Source organism: Armigeres subalbatus, chromosome 2 (assembly GCF_024139115.2).
Source record: "Armigeres subalbatus isolate Guangzhou_Male chromosome 2, GZ_Asu_2, whole genome shotgun sequence".
Taxonomy (NCBI): domain Eukaryota; kingdom Metazoa; phylum Arthropoda; class Insecta; order Diptera; family Culicidae; genus Armigeres; species Armigeres subalbatus.
This window is the reverse complement of record NC_085140.1, coordinates 78,185,453-78,205,165: the sequence shown is the minus strand read 5'-3', so window position 1 is coordinate 78,205,165 and position 19,713 is coordinate 78,185,453. Positions and strand designations below refer to the sequence as shown.

Genomic DNA, 19,713 nt, shown 5'->3' with positions numbered 1-19,713 from the left:
TTTAACGGACGTTTTGAAATGCAACACAAGTGGCAATCTCGTGGAGGCGCTGGCATCGCATAGTTTCTCTCATCAAGAAGCTGTTAAAATTTTAGGCGCCACCACCCACCATGGACATAAACAACAGATCCTCCTCCTCACTCTGGTTTCAACTCCTCCAATCCCTCCTCTCCCCAGTTACACTTTTTGTATAAATCATCTAGAATTTTGGTACTGATTTTCACACCTCAGGCAACCCCCTCACTCCTCTAAGCGTTATGTAATTTATGGATGTTTCCTGAGATATTTCGTTGGTGAACAGCAGCTACTCCCTCTGCCTGTATTTTCAATTCTTTTGAATCTTTACCATTCTTTCCATTAGCCACAGTCATCGTCACAGCCAGCAGCGAAGCACTAAAATGATGAAATTTGCCATAATTTGTGCTCAGGTATATTTATGATTTTTCTATCATTCATGTCCCTTTTAGTATTTCAATTCGGGTTATGTATTGTCTATCCGGAATAAATTTATACCGCTTTTTATACCGAAGTTGGATTTTTATCCAGATACAGGCAACTTTCCCAACTTCGGAAGAATTGCGCTGGATTCGCCTAAAGATGCGCTAAACAACGCATCAATTAGTTTGACAAATAAAACTTTGGAAGAAACTAACTAGCGTTTCCGGCAGTGAATAGTTCAAGACAAAATTTTCAAAACGACTTATCTGCTTTTGTAAACAAAGATTCAAACGACGATTTGACGAATCTGATGGCTCTCCCACGCAAACCAACACCATCAACAAGTAGCGGCAACCTTCACCTACCTATTGGTGGTTTGCGTGGGAGAGTGATCAGATTCGTCAAATCGTCGTTTGAATCTTTGTTTACAAAAGCAGATAAGTCGTTTTGAAAATTTTGTCTTGAATTGTCTCTCTTCGGCATATATTTATTCACCAATATGGGAAATGGCTATAGCAGAAACTCTACTTGGTAATACAATCAAATTGCTTGAAGGAACGAAAATACGTTTTGCTGAATTTGTTTTTTAACCTTATTGGTTCCATAGTGCATGAAAAATAAACATCAACAGTTAGCATGTGCTGGAAGAGGCGGCAAGCTTGGTATCATTTTGGCGCGCAATGTTTGTTTGGTGGAATGTGACAGCTAGTACGCACGACGTCATGAAAGACACCTAGCGCCACCAAACGACGTATTGCCACAGTCAGTATTCTAACGTACTTTGATTTACACAGCTTTTTGAGTAAAATTTGTTCTAGCCTGGATGTCTGTTATCTGTGCTAATAACTAAAATAACGTCATCGTCTAAAAACGTCAAATACTTAAATGTAGGTAAAAAATGTTGGGGTTGTATACAAGATACGACCGCTCGACGTAAACTACGTAAACCAATTATTCCGCTCTATATAGAAGAGAAGAAACCATCCCACAACACTACTACCCAGCTTTACCTCTATGAGGGAGTAGGGACTCCACTGTCTAGCGGCTGGGCCACCCCATTCATACAACCCAGTTCAATAATAGATAATACCCTAAAAGTAGGCAATTACTAAGGATTGGAACGCGCTGGATAGGAGTTGCATGATGCATGAAAAACTACAATTTTCAATAGTTTAGCGTTGATAATCAATAGTTTCAATACTACTGGCAAATTGGTGGAGTTTGCGAATCGATTGATATATAAATCTTTGAAATTCATCGAAAGATAAAGGAACTATTAATGTTACAAATCTTACATGATTTCGTGACGGTCCCAAGGACAGACCCTTATATATACTCAGACCCTTATATACTCAATCCAGTTGAAACCCGAAATTGGGTGCTAGCGAAGTTGGATTTTTCTCACAATCCGTACACCCAAAAAAATACACACGCGACTATAAAGTGTTTCGCCCTTTGATTTGTCCTACTGGTCAAGCATGTGATACTCGAGTGTGAAACACTTTCAGTAACTCACCACGCAACATATTAGTTTGAACAGCAAAACACTTTCGGAACAAGTGTTCTTATACTTGATAACAACAGTTTTCTACATTGTATTTGAAATGCTATGGTATTGAAAACAAAAAGTATTGTTCTTTGTTTGAAACAGAAAATGCTTTGAAAATAAATGTTTTAGTTGATCAAATCTACTGTTTTTAATATTGTTATTCAAAGTTTTATCAAAAATAATATAAAAATACGTTTTCGGTAGAATGATTACATTTTTATTGTTTATTTCATATTTTTTCTCATATGAAGATACATGTTTTCAATATGTTCTCGGAACGGTCGGCTCTTGTTGTTCTCGATGATTCCTCAGGTATCGGAAAATATTTGCAGCGCACTGTAAATATATTAAAGCGCACTGTAAATATCTATAGATCTTACACACTTAATCAGCATTTAAATGTTCGGTATTTTGTTTACCGAGTTTAAACTGCAAAATTTCTTTTTTACTGAAATACTAGTTTTTTAGTGGACCACCAATGATTTTCAGTTATAAATTCCCGAGTTTCGGTAAAAAACTATGTTGATTATTTTGACGTTTACTTATTTTTACTGAACAAATCATTAAATCTCTAAATTGCTGAACAGCACAAAAAGTCGGTACAGATCTATGCTGCACCACCAGTGAAAAATGAATATTTACCGACTAGCCATTAAAAAAATGCTGAACGCTATTGTAGAGGCCCTCGATGTTGTTTTCGTGATTATTTTTCTCCGGTTGGGCTACCATTTTGGAAATTATTTCCGTCGTGCTGGTTGGAAACGCGTTTCCAAAAGTGAACTTTGCAGCCGCAGATCGGATAACTGTGTAAAACAAGTGAAATGCATCATGAGAACCGCGGTGCTTCCTACCTCTGGAACCCGTTTTTTAAAGAAATTATCATGGAGAATAGCCTCCCAAATGTTCGTAACAACTTGCGAAAAATGTCTTCTACGGTATGCTATCGGTGATAAATGAGCTAAGGATGGCTAAGAATGATGACGGTGTGTTGTGATTTGTCGGTGTGCTAAGGATAATGAGTGACAAATTTTCTCTTTTAGTTTAGGATTCAATCCCTGTCTGATAATTAATAAATTATAACTCGTTATAACCCGCCCAAGTCTTCATTTCTCAATTAATATAGCCTATTCATATTACAATAATTTACAAGGGATTTGACGTGAAAATTAACAATAAGATGAGTGAAATTTGGCAGCAAGATACTCTTTATCATGTCTATAAGGCCTTATAAATGATCGTAATCTGAATAGGCTATTATATTTCATGCAAAGGTACATTGATTTAATACACTTTCCAATGGGTAAAATATTTTCATAGAAAACAAATTTCCATTTACTGACTAACTCAGTTATGTTCATATAAACAAACAACCTTCATTACCGAATTTAATGTTTATTTGACACTTCTCGTTTATGCTGAGAACTCGGTAATGTAAAATATTGCTGTTGAAATTACTGGGTTATCCGTAGTCCAAAAACTCAGTAAATTTACCGACTCCGGTAAAATAAAGTAGCTGTGTAAATGAATGATTTATATGGTAATTGTATTTTAAAGTGAATTTTGAAGTGAATTTTTAAGTACCTTATACACCGGCCATGTTCCTCTGCTCCCTTACAATGGTGAATGTTATAGGTCGTAGCACCTGATTTCTCCTAGAAACAATAATAATGATAAGCAATAGAATGGACAAAAATGCACAATAACTTATAGGTGTCTATACATTTTATCAATTTTACTTACCTTCTGAAAACATTTTGATTTTTTTACTGAGAACGTTGATCGCCCATCGCCCTTCAAGTTCTCCAATAATGCCACACCTTGCAAATTCATTTTTTTTCTAAGCAGAACATGCTTTTATAAAGTGTAAAGCACTTTCGATTGTATGGATTTTACTTTGACGACTCTGCCAGAATTCTCTTTATTTCCAAATCCAAAACGATCGAATCGAAAGTGTTTTACACTTCGAAGTCACTGTTGGTGACCATAGGGCGAACCCAAGTGTATTCCACTTCAATGGAATAATCAACACACTTGATATCGGAGAGTTCCCAAGTGTTTCAGGTCTTGAATTCAAAGGGTAAAACACTTTTATCTGAAAAGATATACTTTTTGAATCAAACAGTGGTCCTACATTGACATTCATGTGCAGGAATTCTTTAATCGAGCGTTTCAATTATTTTCAGTGTACGTTAAACCTAACTTCGGAAGTGGTGCGCTGAATAGTGCTTCGCGATATGAAAACAGCGCACCACTTCCGAAGTTAGGTTTAACGTACGGATTGTGAGAAAAATTCAACTTCGCTATACCCCAATTCCGGTTTTCAACTGGATTGAGAATAAGATTAGGTACCTATAAAATTAGGTTTTTATTTTATCTAAAATTAGGTAATGAATGTTTACTAGAAATATCGGTAAAAATAAGCGATAATTCTCGTTTCTTTTGACGTAAACTACACTGAGAAAAATTTTATAGTAGAAACTACCATTTTAGGGGTAATATTGAGAACAGTACCGATGTTTTTCAACCGAAGTGCCAATCGTCTTAAAATAACTAAAATATAGTCTATCTTACGATAAAATTAGTATATTCAACCGCTTACATCGTTATTCTTACTGAAAATATAGTAAAATTGTGTGGTAAAATCAACTATTTCGTTTGAGTCTATGCTAAATAACAATTTTTGTGGTAAAATTGAAAATAATATCAATCAAATTGACTACATTTATAGTAAAATTAAGCGAATTGTCCCTTCGGTTGAAAAACGTCGGTACTGTTCTTAATTTTACTACAAAATTGTAATTTCTACTACAAAGTTTTTTTTCAGTGTACGTCCAAGGGGAAGACTCGGATACAGGGTGTAAAATGAAAATTTCAAAATTGGGGACCGTCCAAGGGGTGGGACCAAGGGGTGGGACGCTGAGCACAATGTGCCAAGCACACATTTGCTGGATTTGATTCACAAGTGTGGCCCTCGGTGTGGCACACTCGGCACACTTTTGACGTTTTAATGATCAGAGCATAAAATACCGGCAACCTTGCCATCACTTATTTTGACGTTTCTCAAATATGTATAGGGTAATGCACCTATTATTGAACAATTACTTTCGGCAAATAAAAACTTTGTACTTTTCTTGTCAATCATATTTTTTATTGTCTCTATTACGGAGACTTTCAGCCCTAGGCTGGCTCGTTTCCGTCAATCTTATTGATAAAAATAATCATAGCGAATTGATCCATGTAATAGGAGATAGCAATCACACAGATATCTCCTTTTAGCGGCATAAAATGGAAATTAATTCTCAGCACTGATAATATTCAAATACAAAACATTATTTATTTAAATCGTTGCATTTCTATCAGACACTCCTATATATCTAAATTCATTGGCACTCTTAATACTAAAGACACACTGATGGTACAAGTACCACGGTTATATACCCTAGTACATATTGTACCATGGTTTTCCACGTTGTACCAGCATGGTACAAGGTGACACACTAGTGGTACAACTTGTACCATGGTACGAATACCACCAGTGTGTCATTAGTATAATATGAATGAAGTACCGCTAATGAAGTACCGTTCAAATTATGGAATGTAAGCGTTGTCGTGATGATCGAAACTGTTTGACATTCAATAATTTAGTTGATCATAAACATCGTTAAATAAGTTGTGTTTTGAGATTTTCAGACCACCCCTCCTCTCTGTCACACTTTTTGGTATGCCGAGTGTACGCACTGTCACAAAATCTTGACCCCCTTCCCCCTTAAACTGTGGACGTCATTTTTGAACTACCCCTTTTCAGAAGAAAACTGGCTATTGCTCCACAAACAATACAAAATATAAAATAAGTTATCAAATTGATAAAACCTCGGTTGAATGGAATGCCTACTTTTGTTCCATCTACCCTATGACACCACCGAACAGCACCGAACTTCCGGATGCTGCGAATTCTTAACTTAAGTTTTTTAATGAACCGCATTATTGCTAAATTTCCCGGTTTGTAGCAGCGATAATCCGTTATCTCAATCATCTCATAATCCGTTATCCGTATGTGAAAAATAGCACAAAAGTTATATTAAATATAAATACCTTTCGTGTTGTACTGGTTGTACTTGACATCCGGAACTAACTCGTTATCGCTGCTACACACCAGGCCATTATTTTATCTGTTTCAGCTTTTCCCGAAGCTCCAGTTTCAAATTAAGTCCTAGACGTTCATTAAGTCAGCTTTCTATGCACGTTCTGGATCCTTTAATTAGAATATTAGTGGCCTTAATTCGATTCGCTTGCTCGGTTGCATCTTCAGGTTTTGTTTTTGTTTTTTTTCAATCGCGGCAAGAGTCAATCAGAGTCAATCAGCTTGATGATGTCGTCATCGATGATGTTGACATTTGCAAGTGTTGCCAAAGCCAAAAAATTCAGATTGTCAAAATGACAAAGTGTCATACTCAAGGTGAGGCACAATGTATGGCACACTGTGGCACAATCGAGGGCACAATAATCACAAAGAATAAAATGAACACAAATTGAATTGTGCTCAGCGTCCCACAAGGGTGGGACATGGCAAACTAATTCGAATTGTTCATTTGATGCCTCACCAATGTCGAACATCATGACGCATTTGTTCCTTACAGTTGTCTTCAGTCAGACTCAGTTGATCAACGAATGATGGTGTGTGTTAGTTCATTTGGAGAATTAAACTTAAAGTGACAGTTCGAAAATTAGCAAGTAACCCGGTAATAAGAATGGCTGGTGCTGCCCAGCAATTCCAATAAGACATCGATGCAAAATGATTCGATATCTGTCAAAGTAATCTTGCTCTGCGAGCAGGGTTATTTGATAATTATTGAAATGTCACTTTTAAGTTTAATTTCAGTTTAATACTCCAAATGAGACAGAGCCTAAGCGTGTAAAATATCTTTCCGTGTATGCAGCGTCGCTTCTCACTCTCCTCTGTTGCCAAATTTGAAGTTCTTTCGTCAGAACTGTCACCACACAAAAACGTAAGAAAATATAATTCTGTGCAGGTGTGACTCCGATCAGTGTTTCGAGCAAAATGGTATTGTCTCGTTTACTCCCCGCTGAACTGAAGTAACGAAAACAGTGACGTCAGCGCATTCAAGAATATTGATTGCACTTCCCGACCTGGTTCGAAGGGTTCGAACAGTAGTTTTTGTCAACATCGAACACCGTTTTCACTCGGTCGCGGCCTCAAAAAGTTCGCGGTCTTCTGACTGTTGTTTTGTTTTGGCTCCTGTGTTTCGTCAGCGCTCGCATGCTCGTTGGGAAAAGGGAAAGAGGGGGAAAATACGCGCCAGTGTTGCAGTCATCGGACAAAAATAACGGACAACAGTGGGAAGGTAAAGAGCGCCAAAGCAGTCCGCCTAAAAAGTTTTTCCCGCATAAAATTCTGCTTTCGCACGGGACACGGGTCATCGCCAACAGTCATCAGCTCCAGATAAGAGTACGAACGGTGCTAAAAATTGATTATGTGCAGGAATTTAACGAGGATTGTCCTAAAATGAATACGGTTCTGAACTACTTCGGGCGGCAGTACGGAAATGGTAAGTTTTGAACCGAGATTCGAGTGTGGGACAAGAATTTTCATGAAACACTGGGTGATTTTATCTTTCCCATTTCCTAGAGGAGTATTGAAGTTGTAAAATATCACTGGCTGGTTTAAGTCAGAAATAGTGATAGTATGCAATATTCTGTTTGCTAATAACTTTCTGTTTTTACTCCTGTTTGAGTTCATAATATTTCACATCAGTCAATTACCTAATTGTTATTTAATTGGATTTATTAATGTCAACATATATGTTCGTAACTATACGAAGAAAATTAATTTCATATAATTACTCCTCTTTTGATTGTTTAAAATGTTTTACCTTCCTGGTACAATTAAGTTGTACCAAAAGGTTATTTTATATTACGTTTCATCTTGTCTCAATTTTGAATAACTGGGTTTTTGGCTGTTATTTATTCAAAAACATTGATCAATCAGAAAACGCATCTATTCAGCCCCCAGGTCTGCATTTTCTTAATTGTGAGGGCGCAGTTTTTGCATTGCAGACTGGTTAGTTGAGGAAGAATAACATTGTTTAATTTCTAATTATTTTTGGTATTCTACGCTGGTGAATTAATTCGGGTCTAATTTTGTCTTGCAGGATTTACAGCTTCTTACGATTCGGCGATGTTGCGACTGGCCGTCCACGAGCAAGACAGCTGGAAGGGAATCACACCATCTTTGTTGACGTCCGACTTTAATCCCTCGCCGCCTATTTTGGCAGCGAAGTTCGCCAAATGCGAGGGCCAAGAGCACATTTTGGCCATTGCCAACGAGGACGGAAAGATTGCTCTCCAGGATACCAATCTGAAGAATGAAGAACAAGGTGGTGAGCGGGCCCTGGAGGGAAAACAGTGCCACATGAATGCCGTGTTCGATATCGAGTGGATGCCGGGCCATATGAGCCTGGTGTCGGCTTCCGGGGACCACACGGCGCGGTTGTTCACGGTGACGGAATCCAGTTTGGAATGTATGCGGATATTCAACGGCCATTCGCGATCGGTGAAGACGGCGGCGTTTAGACGGACAGATCCGGCAGTCTTCGCGACTGGAGGACGCGATGGAGTGATAGTGCTGTGGGATTCGAGGGCTTTCTTCGGGTCGAACATGGCACCAAGGGCGGACAACTGTATCATTAGTGGTCATGCCGGAGGGCCGGGAACACCCTCCGGGTATCGAAAGAGAACGAGAGCGACGCCAAAGATTCCACCGAATGTTTGCAGTAGTAGCATCACCGGGCTTGCGTTTCAGGACGACAACACGTTGATTTCCTGTGGTGCCGGAGACGGGATCGTAAAAGTGTGGGATGTTCGGCGGCATTATTCTAGCCATAATCGAGATCCGTTACCGAAGTATAGTTTCCCTTACGCTGGCACAACGACTTTAAAGGGATTCACGAATTTGTTAATCGACCATTCTCGGATGCGGTTGTATGTGAACTGCATGGACAATCACATTTACAGTTACAATATTTCAACCTATGCGACTGAACCGATTCAAAAGTACAGTGGTTTAAAGAACGATACGTTCTACATCAAAGCATATCTTAGTCCTGATGGGCAGTACCTGATTAGTGGGTCGAGTGACGAGAAGAGCTACATTTGGAATGTGGACAACCCTAAACCGTTAGCGCGACTGATCGGCCACACGGTGGAAGTGACCAGCGTAGCATGGATGCAAACTCAAACCGAAACCCGAATTGTGACCTGCAGCGACGACGCTAGGCACAAAATCTGGAGAGTCGGGCCGGAGGAGATCGACGAGGACACCAAGGTGCAATACAGGGGGCATGCAGAATATTGTGATAGTTACCGCCAGCAATCGGCCAAAGTGCGTCTAAAATCGCTGGAATTTACTCCACGATCCATTCGAAGGCTGGTTGAACAGAATGAGAAGACTCCTAATACCGTTGAGAAGAAGCCTACCACAAAAAGGACGTTCACTGAAATGAACGGACACGGCATGGAAGATCCTTCCACATCCTACATAGAAATCAAACGACCCAATATCGAAACCCGTGGACGACGTCTATTCAGTCCTGCCAATCCTAACTCGAAATCTTCCGGATTCGCGGCCCTGGAAATCGCTTCGTCGTCCGCTTCCTCTCGTAGCTTGACTACGGTACTCGAGGAAAGTGAAGAACAATCTCCCTCGCAGTGCAAATCCCCTCTCACAATGTCGGATCTAAATCTCAAATCTCCAGAGCCGGGGGAACCCTCGAGCTCGAGCAAACTGCCCAACGGCCTCTTGTCACCCACCATCAACCTGCCGAATTTCGTCCTTGACGGGGACGCCCCACACCTTGTCAACGTCAACAAGCGCAAGCTCAAAGAGAACGTCGACTGGCTGACAAAAATCCGCAAACAAAAGCTTCTCCAAGCTGCGAAAACCTTCGATTCTACCTCATCGTCCGGGTTGATCGGAGCCACGACAACCAGCTCGGAAGAAGTGTCCCTCCTGCTTTCGCCACGGTTGCAAATGCTGAAAACATCCGACGATCAGTATCACCCATCTTCCACGGTTCCCAGCACTCCTCGGCGGAGGAGATCCCGATGTGGCTCGGTGGACGGGCAGCCACGGACGCCCAGCAGTCGAGTGCCGAGCAGGCCCAGCACTCCGGACAATTCAATTCTTCGATTTTTTACCGTCAAGACACCTACCAGCACCGCCGGAGGCAGCGGGACCGATGCGTGAATTTCTATTGCTGTGCCTTCGTAGTTTGTAGGAAATCATCCTCGTATGAATTGACCACTGATTTCGGAAATCACTTTTCTTTTTCTCTTTTCTTTTTTAATTACTCAATCACGCAAAAATTGACGAATGAAAAATGTTACTTTTAATTGCTTTTTGTGTTAAAAGTTTTCTATTTTCTTATGTTTTGGGTTCTTGAACCGTTTTACTGCCCAACTTACTTTTGAATAATGTGTTCTGCAAATCGAAATGCGATATAATGACTGAAGCGTATTAGCGAATAGGTACGTGAATTTGTAAAACAGATTTCAAACGCCGTTCTTATGCCATTGTTTAGCATACTTCTTACTAGTGTTAATGATTAAAAAGTGCTTGTATATATTATGTTAGATATAATTTTACCAAAAACTGAGAGAGAAATATAATTGATGCTTGAATTTGTAACCTGTTTTATGTGCTGCTTACTTCTTATCCGATGGATCTCTCTAAGATTAGAATATTCTGCATTACTCTTCCAGGCAGGGTGAGAGGAGTCGAGATTCATCTGTCAAACATATTTGTTGGCTAAATTGAATCCTTCACTAAAGCCCTCAGTACATTGTTTGTCATGATGTCAAATATTTGTCAAGTTTATCCGGATATCTATCAGACTGACCAAAAATCGACATGGATATCCGGATAAAATTAACAAATATTTGCCATTATGACAAACAGTGTACTGATAGCTTAAGTATTAGTCATTGTGAGGTTTGAGTAAAGTGCCTTCAGCGTGTGTTAATAGATTCACACATCAGTGTGCCAATCGGTGAGCAGCAAGCCATGACTCTTCTCTTCTAGTTAGACCTCCGCGGCGTGCACACGCTTCCACGGAGAGTCGCTGTCATAACTTCGTTCCGGCCATTTTAGGACCACACATTTTGGCGATCCTGCCAGTCTATTTTTTGGATCCTGTCGCTGATTTCATGAGGTGAGTTAAATTCAAGTGGTTAAATTGTGACTAGTTTGCAAAATCACAAGGCGCGACTCGACGACCGTCGGAAAATGGTTTGTGGTTTGCTAAATCGTAGGAAAATTGTTTGTGGTTAGCTAAATCGCAAGACGCGTCTCGAAGACCGTCAGAAAATGGTTTGCTAAATCGCAAGACGCGTCTCGAAGACCGTCGGAAAATGGTTTGTGGTTTGCTAAATCACAAGGGCCCTCCTTAGCCGTGCGGTAAGATGCGCGGCTACAAAGCAAGACCATGCTGAGGGTGGCTGGGTTCGATTCCCGGTGCCGGTCTAGACAATTTTCGGATTGGAAATTGTCTCGACTTCCCTGGGCATAAAAGTATCATCGTGTTAGCCTCATGATATACGAATGCAGAAATGGTAACTTGGTTTAGAAACCTCGCAGTTAATAACTGTGGAAGTGCTTAATGAACACTAAGCTGCGAGGCGGAACTGTCCCAGTGGAGAATGTAATGCCAATGAAGAAGACGCGTCTCGAAGACTGTCGGAAAATGGTTTGTGGTTTGCTAAATCACAAGACGCGTCTCGAAGACCGTCAGAAAATGGTTTGCTAAATCGCAAGACGCGTCTCGAAGACCGTCGGAAAATGGTTTGTGGTTTGCTAAATCACAAGACGCGTCTCGAAGACCGTCGGAAAATGGTTTTGTGGTTTGCTACACTGAAAATAATCAACACGCTCATCCAATGTTCTTTTACACGTAGATCTAACGTGTTTTATTACCCACTAGTTTCACTAGTAAACCACGTTAGTTTGAATGCTTCTTCCCATGTGCATCTAACGTGTTTCATTATTTTTCATTTTGACTAACAATACACGTTAAATTCATCGGAAATAGTACAGAATCGATACCACTTGCCAATCCTGTTCATTTTAACGTGTTTTAAACATCGATTTCTTTAGGTTCATTATACTGAGCCCCTTGTCAAGCATGGTGAGAAAAACTTTGTGCTGTCATATTTACAACACAGTTTAGCGTGGTTCAAACGGTAAGAACGGCAACGGAGATGAATTTTACAAAAGGTAAGTTCAAGGCCTAGTCTTTTCTTAATACTTAATACTTAATAATTAAATTTACAGTTACAAGCGACCTACGAGCGATATACGAACAGCATATTCCAGCCGCATGGAACAGGTTTTTGGCAGCAGGATGTAGACGACATTCCATATAAATGCCACCATTGGATTACTTTGTGCATACTAGTTGGATATTTTGTTCTCGATGCAATAATAAATTATTTTATAAAGTAAATTCTAAAAGGCGTTTTTTGACGTCTCCCCCCCAAAAGCAATCCATAATGATTTAACGTGTTTTTCATGTTTATTCTTCTAGTAGTTCAAATGAATCAATCGTTTTGGATTTTGACATTTGCAACTGGAATTACACGTTAATTTAGTATGAAACTCAACTAGTGAAGATTCACGTGTGGAACCAGTAGTATGAGCGTGTACAATATTTTCAGTGTAAATCACAAGACGCGTCTCGAATAGGGATCCTATATTAAGAGATGTGCGAATACTAATCCAGACGATTTAGCAACGCTGTTACTTTTGTAAACAAACGCTGCCAGCACTTGCCGTGGCGCAAAATGTTGGAGCTCGAACATGACTTTGCGCATAATGGCATTTTCAGATTTCGTTATCTAACGTCCAACAGTGCATTATCACTCAAATAAAAGTACAATACAAATGAACAAAGTACCATGCATAAACTAGACTACTTCAACTTGCCAATGTAAAACAAATTGTTTATTCGACAAAACTTTTCGTAAAATCTTTTGCATTACAATCGCAATACCTTTCAATCCGCAACAATAACAATGTTCATTTGGCTCAGATTCTGACAGCTATCAATGCTCGATTGGGTCAAGATGACCGCTTTCGCATATCTCTGAATGTAGGATCCCTAGTCTCGAAGACCGTCAGAAAATCATGGGCGTAGCCAGGATTTCAAGAAGGGGGGGGGGCAACTTTTTTGGTCTTCTAAATCGTAGTTTTATAGTAGTTTTATAAAAACACATGAATATTAACATATGAAACCAAATCCAAACCAAATCGAAACAATAATGGATTTAAAAATGCGTGATTTATTGCTCATCAGATATTTTTAAAGAAAGGGAGAAAAATATTAACGAACTTAGTATTCATAAAGAATATAAAATCGACCATAACAATTATTATAAAAATCCTGCATTCTTCCATAAGTTTAAGAAAACTAGAACCATACATCTGAATTTCTAATCAAATCCTCTCTGAAATAATATTTATTATAAAATAGGCAGAAAAATCAATATGCAAGCTTTCTCCAGGAATTTCGTCGACAATTGCTCCTGGCATTCTATCCGAAATTCTGTCAGGGATTCTTTAGGAATGCCTCCAGCAACTTATTCGGCAGTGTCTTCAGGAATTCCACCATAAATTTTGTCGGGAATTCATCCGAAAATTCCACCATTATTTACTCCAAGAAAATCTTCACGAACTTCTTTATAAGTTCTGCAGAATTCCCTGCAATAATTCAAATAATTTCGTGCTGTTTCCCATAATTTTTAAGAATAAGAATATTCCGTGGAAAATCCGCAGAATTGCCAGTAAACATTCCTGAGAATTTCACGAAAAATCTTCGAATTTCTTGTGTAAATTCCATAAAATTTTCCGTGAATTGTTTCGAATTATTTCTTGTGAAAATTTCAAAGAATTTCTCCAGGAATTCCGCCGGAAATTTATACAGAAATTATACCGAAAATGAAATCAACAATGGAATTTTCGGAGGAATTCCTAGATTAATTCGCAATGAAATGCTGAAAGAATTCCGGGGGAAACTTCAAGATTTCCACTGGGAGATCCTCCAGGAGTTTCTCCGAAAATTCCTCCTGGAATTCTTGCAGGAGTTCCACCGGCATTTCCAATTTCTCTAGGATTTCCTTCGAGAATTATTCCGGTAGTTCTATCGGCAGTTCCTCTGAAAATTCTTCCGGGAATCTCGGCAGAATTGGAATTTATTTAGGCTTCTTCAGGAATTTATATAGATTTTCCACCAGAAGCTCCTCTGAGAATTTCTCTGCGAGCTCCTCAGGGAATTCTCCGGGAGGTCCTCTGATGATGATGATGGTCCAGCTACAAAACCCAACAAAGGTTTCAGCTAGACGAGATTTGTCTATAAGATGAATTCTCTTGTTTCGAGAATGCTTCTGGTAGTTTCTCCGGGGTTCCTTTGAAAATTCTCCGGAAGTTTCTTCAGAAATTCTTCCAGAAAATTCCTTCGAGAGTTCCTCCGGAATTCCACCAGCAATTCAACCGGGAGTTTCTCCGAAAATTCCTCTGGGAGTTCCACCAGAAGCTATTCCAGGAAATTATTCAGGCTTTTTTTCAGGAAATCATTTAGGCTTTCTTCAGAAATTAAGCTGGAAATTCCTCCAGAAGTTCTTCCGATAGTTTCTCTGGGAGCTCATCCGGGAGGTCCTCTAGGAATTCTTCTAGGAGTTCCTCCTGAGATTCCTCCGGGAGTTCTTACGGGAGCTCCTTCGGCAGTTCCTTCGGGAATTCCTCCGAAAGATCCACCAGCAGTTTCTACGAGAATCCCTTCGGGAGTTTCACCGGCAGTTTCTCCGGGTGTTTCTCTGAAAAGGAACTCCCGGAGGAACTCCCAGAGTAATTTCCGGAGGAACTCCCGGGGGATTTTCTATAGGAATTTCCGGAGAAATTATCAGAGGAATTCTCGGAGGAACTGCCGGTGGAACTTCTGGAGGAATTTATTGACGAACTACAGGAAGAATTTCCGGAGGAAATCCTTTGGAACTCTCGTAAGAATTCTAGGATGAACTCCCAAAGGAACTTCCGTAAGAATTCCAGGAAGAACTCCTGGAAGAATTCTTTAAAAAAACCTCCCGGAGGAATTCCCGTAAGAACTCCCAGAGAAATTCTCCGAGGAACTTCTGGAGGAATTTGTAGATAAATACCTAAAGAAATGCTAAATGAATTCCTGGAAGAAAGCCTGATTGAATTCCCGAAGGAACTGCTGGTGGAGCTTCAGAGGAACATCCGGTGGAATACCCTAGAGGAAGAGAAAAAATATTTCTCAAGGAACTTCCGAAATCCCATTTCCCGTGAAATTCCTGCCAAATATCGTCCAGGAATTCCCTGTAAAGTTCCTGGAGGTATTACCGGAGAATTTCTTGGAAAAACTCCTGGAAGAACTCCCGGAGGAACTCTCACAAGCACTTCCGGAGGAATTCCCACATGGACGTCCTGAAATAATTCTTAGAGAAGTTCCTAAAGGAATTTCCGAAAAATATCTGAAGGAATTCCCAGAAAAATACCAGAAGGAATTAATGCAGAAATTCCCAGATGAAATCCTGAAAGTATTCCCAGATGAATTGCTGAAGAAAATCCCTGCGGATTGTTACGAATAAATTTTTGGAAGAACCGAGTAAATTCCGAGTGAAGTTCGGAAGGAATTCTAGTACACTTCCGCGAAAAATCTCCCGGAGAAATTCCTGGTGAAGTACCAGACGAAACTCCCGAAAAAATATCTGTAAGAATTTCTGGGGAAATACTTAGACGAGTTCCAGGAGAAATTCATGAAGATATTTCTAGAGAATTTCCTGAAGGATATTCTGAAGTAATTGCGAAAAGAATTCCAGATTGGAGTGCTAGATGATTTCGCTATTGAATGTTTGGAGGTATTCGGAAAATTTCCTGGAAGTAATCGGAGGAATTAAAGGAAGAGTTCCGAGAGGAATGCCGGAGAAGTTCCTAGAAGAATTTCCGAAGGAATTTCTAATAGATTTACAAGTGAAATTTTGGAGCTAAATCGGAGGATTTCCGTCATAAATTTTTGAAGAAACTTCTGGTAGAATTTTGGGAAGAAATGTATTCTTGACGGAACTCTCGAATGCATGCCTGAAGGAAATGCCGGATTCTTCCTGAAGAGAGAATAGCCGAAGAAATATCTAGAGGTAAATCTTGGAGAGAAGAAAAGAAATCTTCAAGGAATTTCCTCGTGAATTTCCTAAAAAAAAATTAGTGGGGGGTTTCTAGATAAGGAGGAATTACAATTACATGAGAAGGATTTTCGAACGATTTTCAGAGGAATTTGTGGATAACTTTCCGGAGGAATTCAGTAGTTCTCAGGGGAGCTTCTAGAAGGATTTCAAGGAGAATTTTTGAGTCCGAAATGTTTCGAGTTGTTTTGAGCTTTCATATATTATGGATCCTGGATGCCCTAATAAGTTTTGGGAATCTTTTGAATTTCAACCACCTATTTCTGTATATGATTGGATCGTAAAGTGCACATGTTTGAGGGAATTCATTTCAGTACCCGTTCAATCTTTCCACAATTTAGGGGGGGCGACGGCCCCCCCTGCCCCCCCTTGGCTACGCCCATGCAGAAAATGGTTTGCTAAATCGCAAGACGCGTCTCGAAGACCGTCGAAAAATGGTTTGTGGTTTGCTAAATCACAAGGCGCGTCTCGACGACCGTCGGAAAATGGTTTGTGGTTTGCTAAATCACAAGACGCGTCTCGAAGACCGTCAGAAAATGGTTTGCTAAATCGCAAGACGCGTCTCGACGACCGTCGGAAAATGGTTTGTGGTTTGCTAAATCACAAGACGCGTCTCGAAGACTGTCGGAAAATGGTTTGTGGTTTGCTAAATCACAAGACGCGTCTCGAAGACCGTCAGAAAATGGTTTGCTAAATCGCAAAACGCGTCTCGACGACCGTCGGAAAATGGTTTGTGGTTTGCTAAATCACAAGACGCGTCTCGAAGACCGTCAGAAAATGGTTTGCTAAATCGCAAGACGCGTCTCGAAGACCGCCGGAAAATGGTTTGTGGTTTGCTAAATCACAAGACGCGTCTCGAAGACCGTCGAAAAATGGTTTGTGGTTTGCTAAATCACAAGACGCGTCTTGAAGACCGTCAGAAAATGGTTTGCTTAATCACAAGACGCGTCTCGAAGACCGTCGGAAAATGGTTTGTGGTTTGCTAAATCACAAGACGCGTCTCGAAGACCGTCGGAAAATAGTTTGTGGTTTGCTAAATCGCAAGACGCGTCTCGAAGACCGTCGGAAAATGGTTTGTGGTTTGCTAAATCACAAGACGCGTCTCGAAGACCGTCGGAAAATGGTTTGTGGTTTGCTAAATCACAAGACGCGTCTCGAAGACCGTCGGAAAATGGTTTGGGGTTTGCTAAATCACAAGACGCGTCTCGAAGACCGTCGAAAAATGGTTTGTGGTGGCGCATCTGAAATACCGCTGAAAAATAGTTTGTGGTTTGAAGAACATCAAAGCCTCGCCGTGGAAGACCGTAAGAAATTGGTTTGTGGTTTGGAAAATTACAATGCGCGTCTGGAAGATCGGTGGAATTGGTTTGTGTTTTGGAAAACTATAAGGCGTGTCTGAAAGGTGACCGAAAATAATGTTTTGTGGATTGTGAAACTACAAGGTGCGTATGGAAGACTAACGGAAAATGGTTTAAGATCTAGAAAATCTCAAAGTCCAGCGAGCATTGATTTTGATTAAAACATATTAAGAATTTATGAATCCACTTGGCGATGTACATGAGACTACCAGTTGAGCTATGATATAACGAAAACCGGTTTTTACAAAGCTATTCGGAAGTTCGAATTTATTATGCGAAGATTAGTTTGGAGTTATTGGATAGCAGTACTACTTGATGCCAAATGGTTAATAGTGTACTGCGAAACTAAAATTTGGATAAAATGTACGGATTTGGATAGGATTTGAATTGGATTTGTATTGTATCGGATTTTGGTTTGGATTTGCATAAGAATTGGATTGGATTTGCATCAGAATTGGATTGGATTTAGATTAGGATTTGGATTGGATTTGGATTGGTTTTAGATTGGATTTGAATTGAATTTTGGATTGGATTTGGATTGGATTTGGATTGGATTTGGATTGGATTTGGATTGGATTTGGATTGGATTTGGATTGGATTTGGATTGGATTTGGATTGGATTTGGATTGGATTTGGATTGGATTTGGATTGGATTTGGATTGGATTTGGATTGGATTTGGATTGGATTTGGATTGGATTTGATTGGATTTGGATTGGATTTGGATTGAATTTGGATTGGATTTGGATTGGATTTGGATTGGATTTGGATTGGATTTGGATTGGATTTGGATTGGATTTCGATTGGATTGAATTGGATTTGGATTGGATTTGAATTGGATTTGGATTGGATTTGGATTGGATTTGTATTGGATTTGGATTGGATTTTGATTGGATTTGGATTTGGATTTTGATTGGATTTGGATTTGATTTGGATTTGGATTGGGTTTGGATTGGATTTGGATTAAATTTGGATTGAATTGGATTTGGATTGGATTTAGATTGGATTTGAATTTGATTTGGATTGAATTTGCGTTGGATTTGATTTGGATTGAATTTGGATTAACATGGATTTTCTCATCTTTATTATGTTGTTCTTGAATCTTCTTAGTAATGAAGTTCAACACCGCCTAGTTTTGGATTGTGTTTGGGTATGATTTGGAAAGTTTTTTGGAAGAAATTGTCATTGTATTTAACAAACAAAAGAAGGCCATTAGCTTCATACATTTGTTGTACTCTAATCATCCAACGGAAGTATGAATCACGTTTAATCTTTTGCGACTCACGGTTTGGGAACCCACACTCTGAATCATTGTTCTGGTATTTAAACCATGATGTTGAGTCGAGTTTATTTTGGTGTGCAGTTTTCAATTTAGTTAACCGGTTGCTCAATTGCAACCAATGTTCACCTTCGTTTCATTTAAATAACCTAGGATAAAAACAAGCATTGCATCCTATGCTGGAAGATTTTTTTTGCGTTTTTAATGAGAGAAGAAGGGAAATGTGGGGTTTGAGTAAAGTGCCTTCAGCGTGTGTTAATAGATTCACACATCAGTGTGCCAATCGGCGAGCAGCAAGTCATGACTTTCACTCTTCTAGTTAGACCTCCGCGGCGTGCACACGCATCCACGGAGAGTCGCTGTCATAACTTCGTTCCGGCCATTTTAGGACCAAACAGTCATTAACACGTCGAAGACAAAGTACATGATAGGAAGAGGTTCAAGAGAAGACAATGTGAGCCACCCACCGCGAGTTTGCATCGGTGGTGACGAAATCGAGGTGGTAGAAGAATTTGTGTACATACTTGGGCTCACTGGTGACTGCCGAAAATTATACCAGCAGAGAAATTCGGAGACGCATAGTGGCTAGAAATCGTACATACTTTGGACTCCGCAAGACGCTCCGATCGAATAGAGTTCGCCGCCGTACCAAACTGGTAATCTACAAAACGCTCATTAGACCGCTAGTCCTCTACGGACACGAGACCTGGACGATGCTCGTGGAGCACCAACGTGCACTTGGAGTTTTCGAAAGGAAGGCGCTGCGTACCATTTATGGTGGGATGCAGATGGCGGACGGTACGCGGAGGAGGCGAATGAACCACGT

The 19,713-nt window shown here is 40.0% G+C and overlaps 1 protein-coding gene across 1 annotated transcript; it reads left to right on the top strand.

Moving 5' to 3' along the window:
* Positions 1-7,018: 7,018 nt before the first annotated feature.
* LOC134209327 (protein lethal(2)denticleless-like) lies at positions 7,019-10,691 on the top strand. Its single transcript, XM_062685314.1, has 2 exons — positions 7,019-7,554; positions 8,158-10,691. The coding sequence occupies exons 1-2, from the start codon at positions 7,266-7,268 to the stop codon at positions 10,248-10,250; spliced, it is 2,382 nt and encodes a 793-aa protein (XP_062541298.1). The 5' UTR covers positions 7,019-7,265; the 3' UTR covers positions 10,251-10,691.
* Positions 10,692-19,713: the final 9,022 nt, after the last annotated feature.

Excerpts from the sequence above, each read along its gene's own strand:
- LOC134209327 (XM_062685314.1), top strand. The coding sequence starts at position 7,266 with ATGCTCGTTGGGAAAAGGGAAAGAGGGGGAAAATACGCGCCAGTGTTG. Across the intron at positions 7,555-8,157 it reads CGGGCGGCAGTACGGAAATG|GATTTACAGCTTCTTACGAT; the intron begins GTAAGTTTTGAA and ends TTTGTCTTGCAG.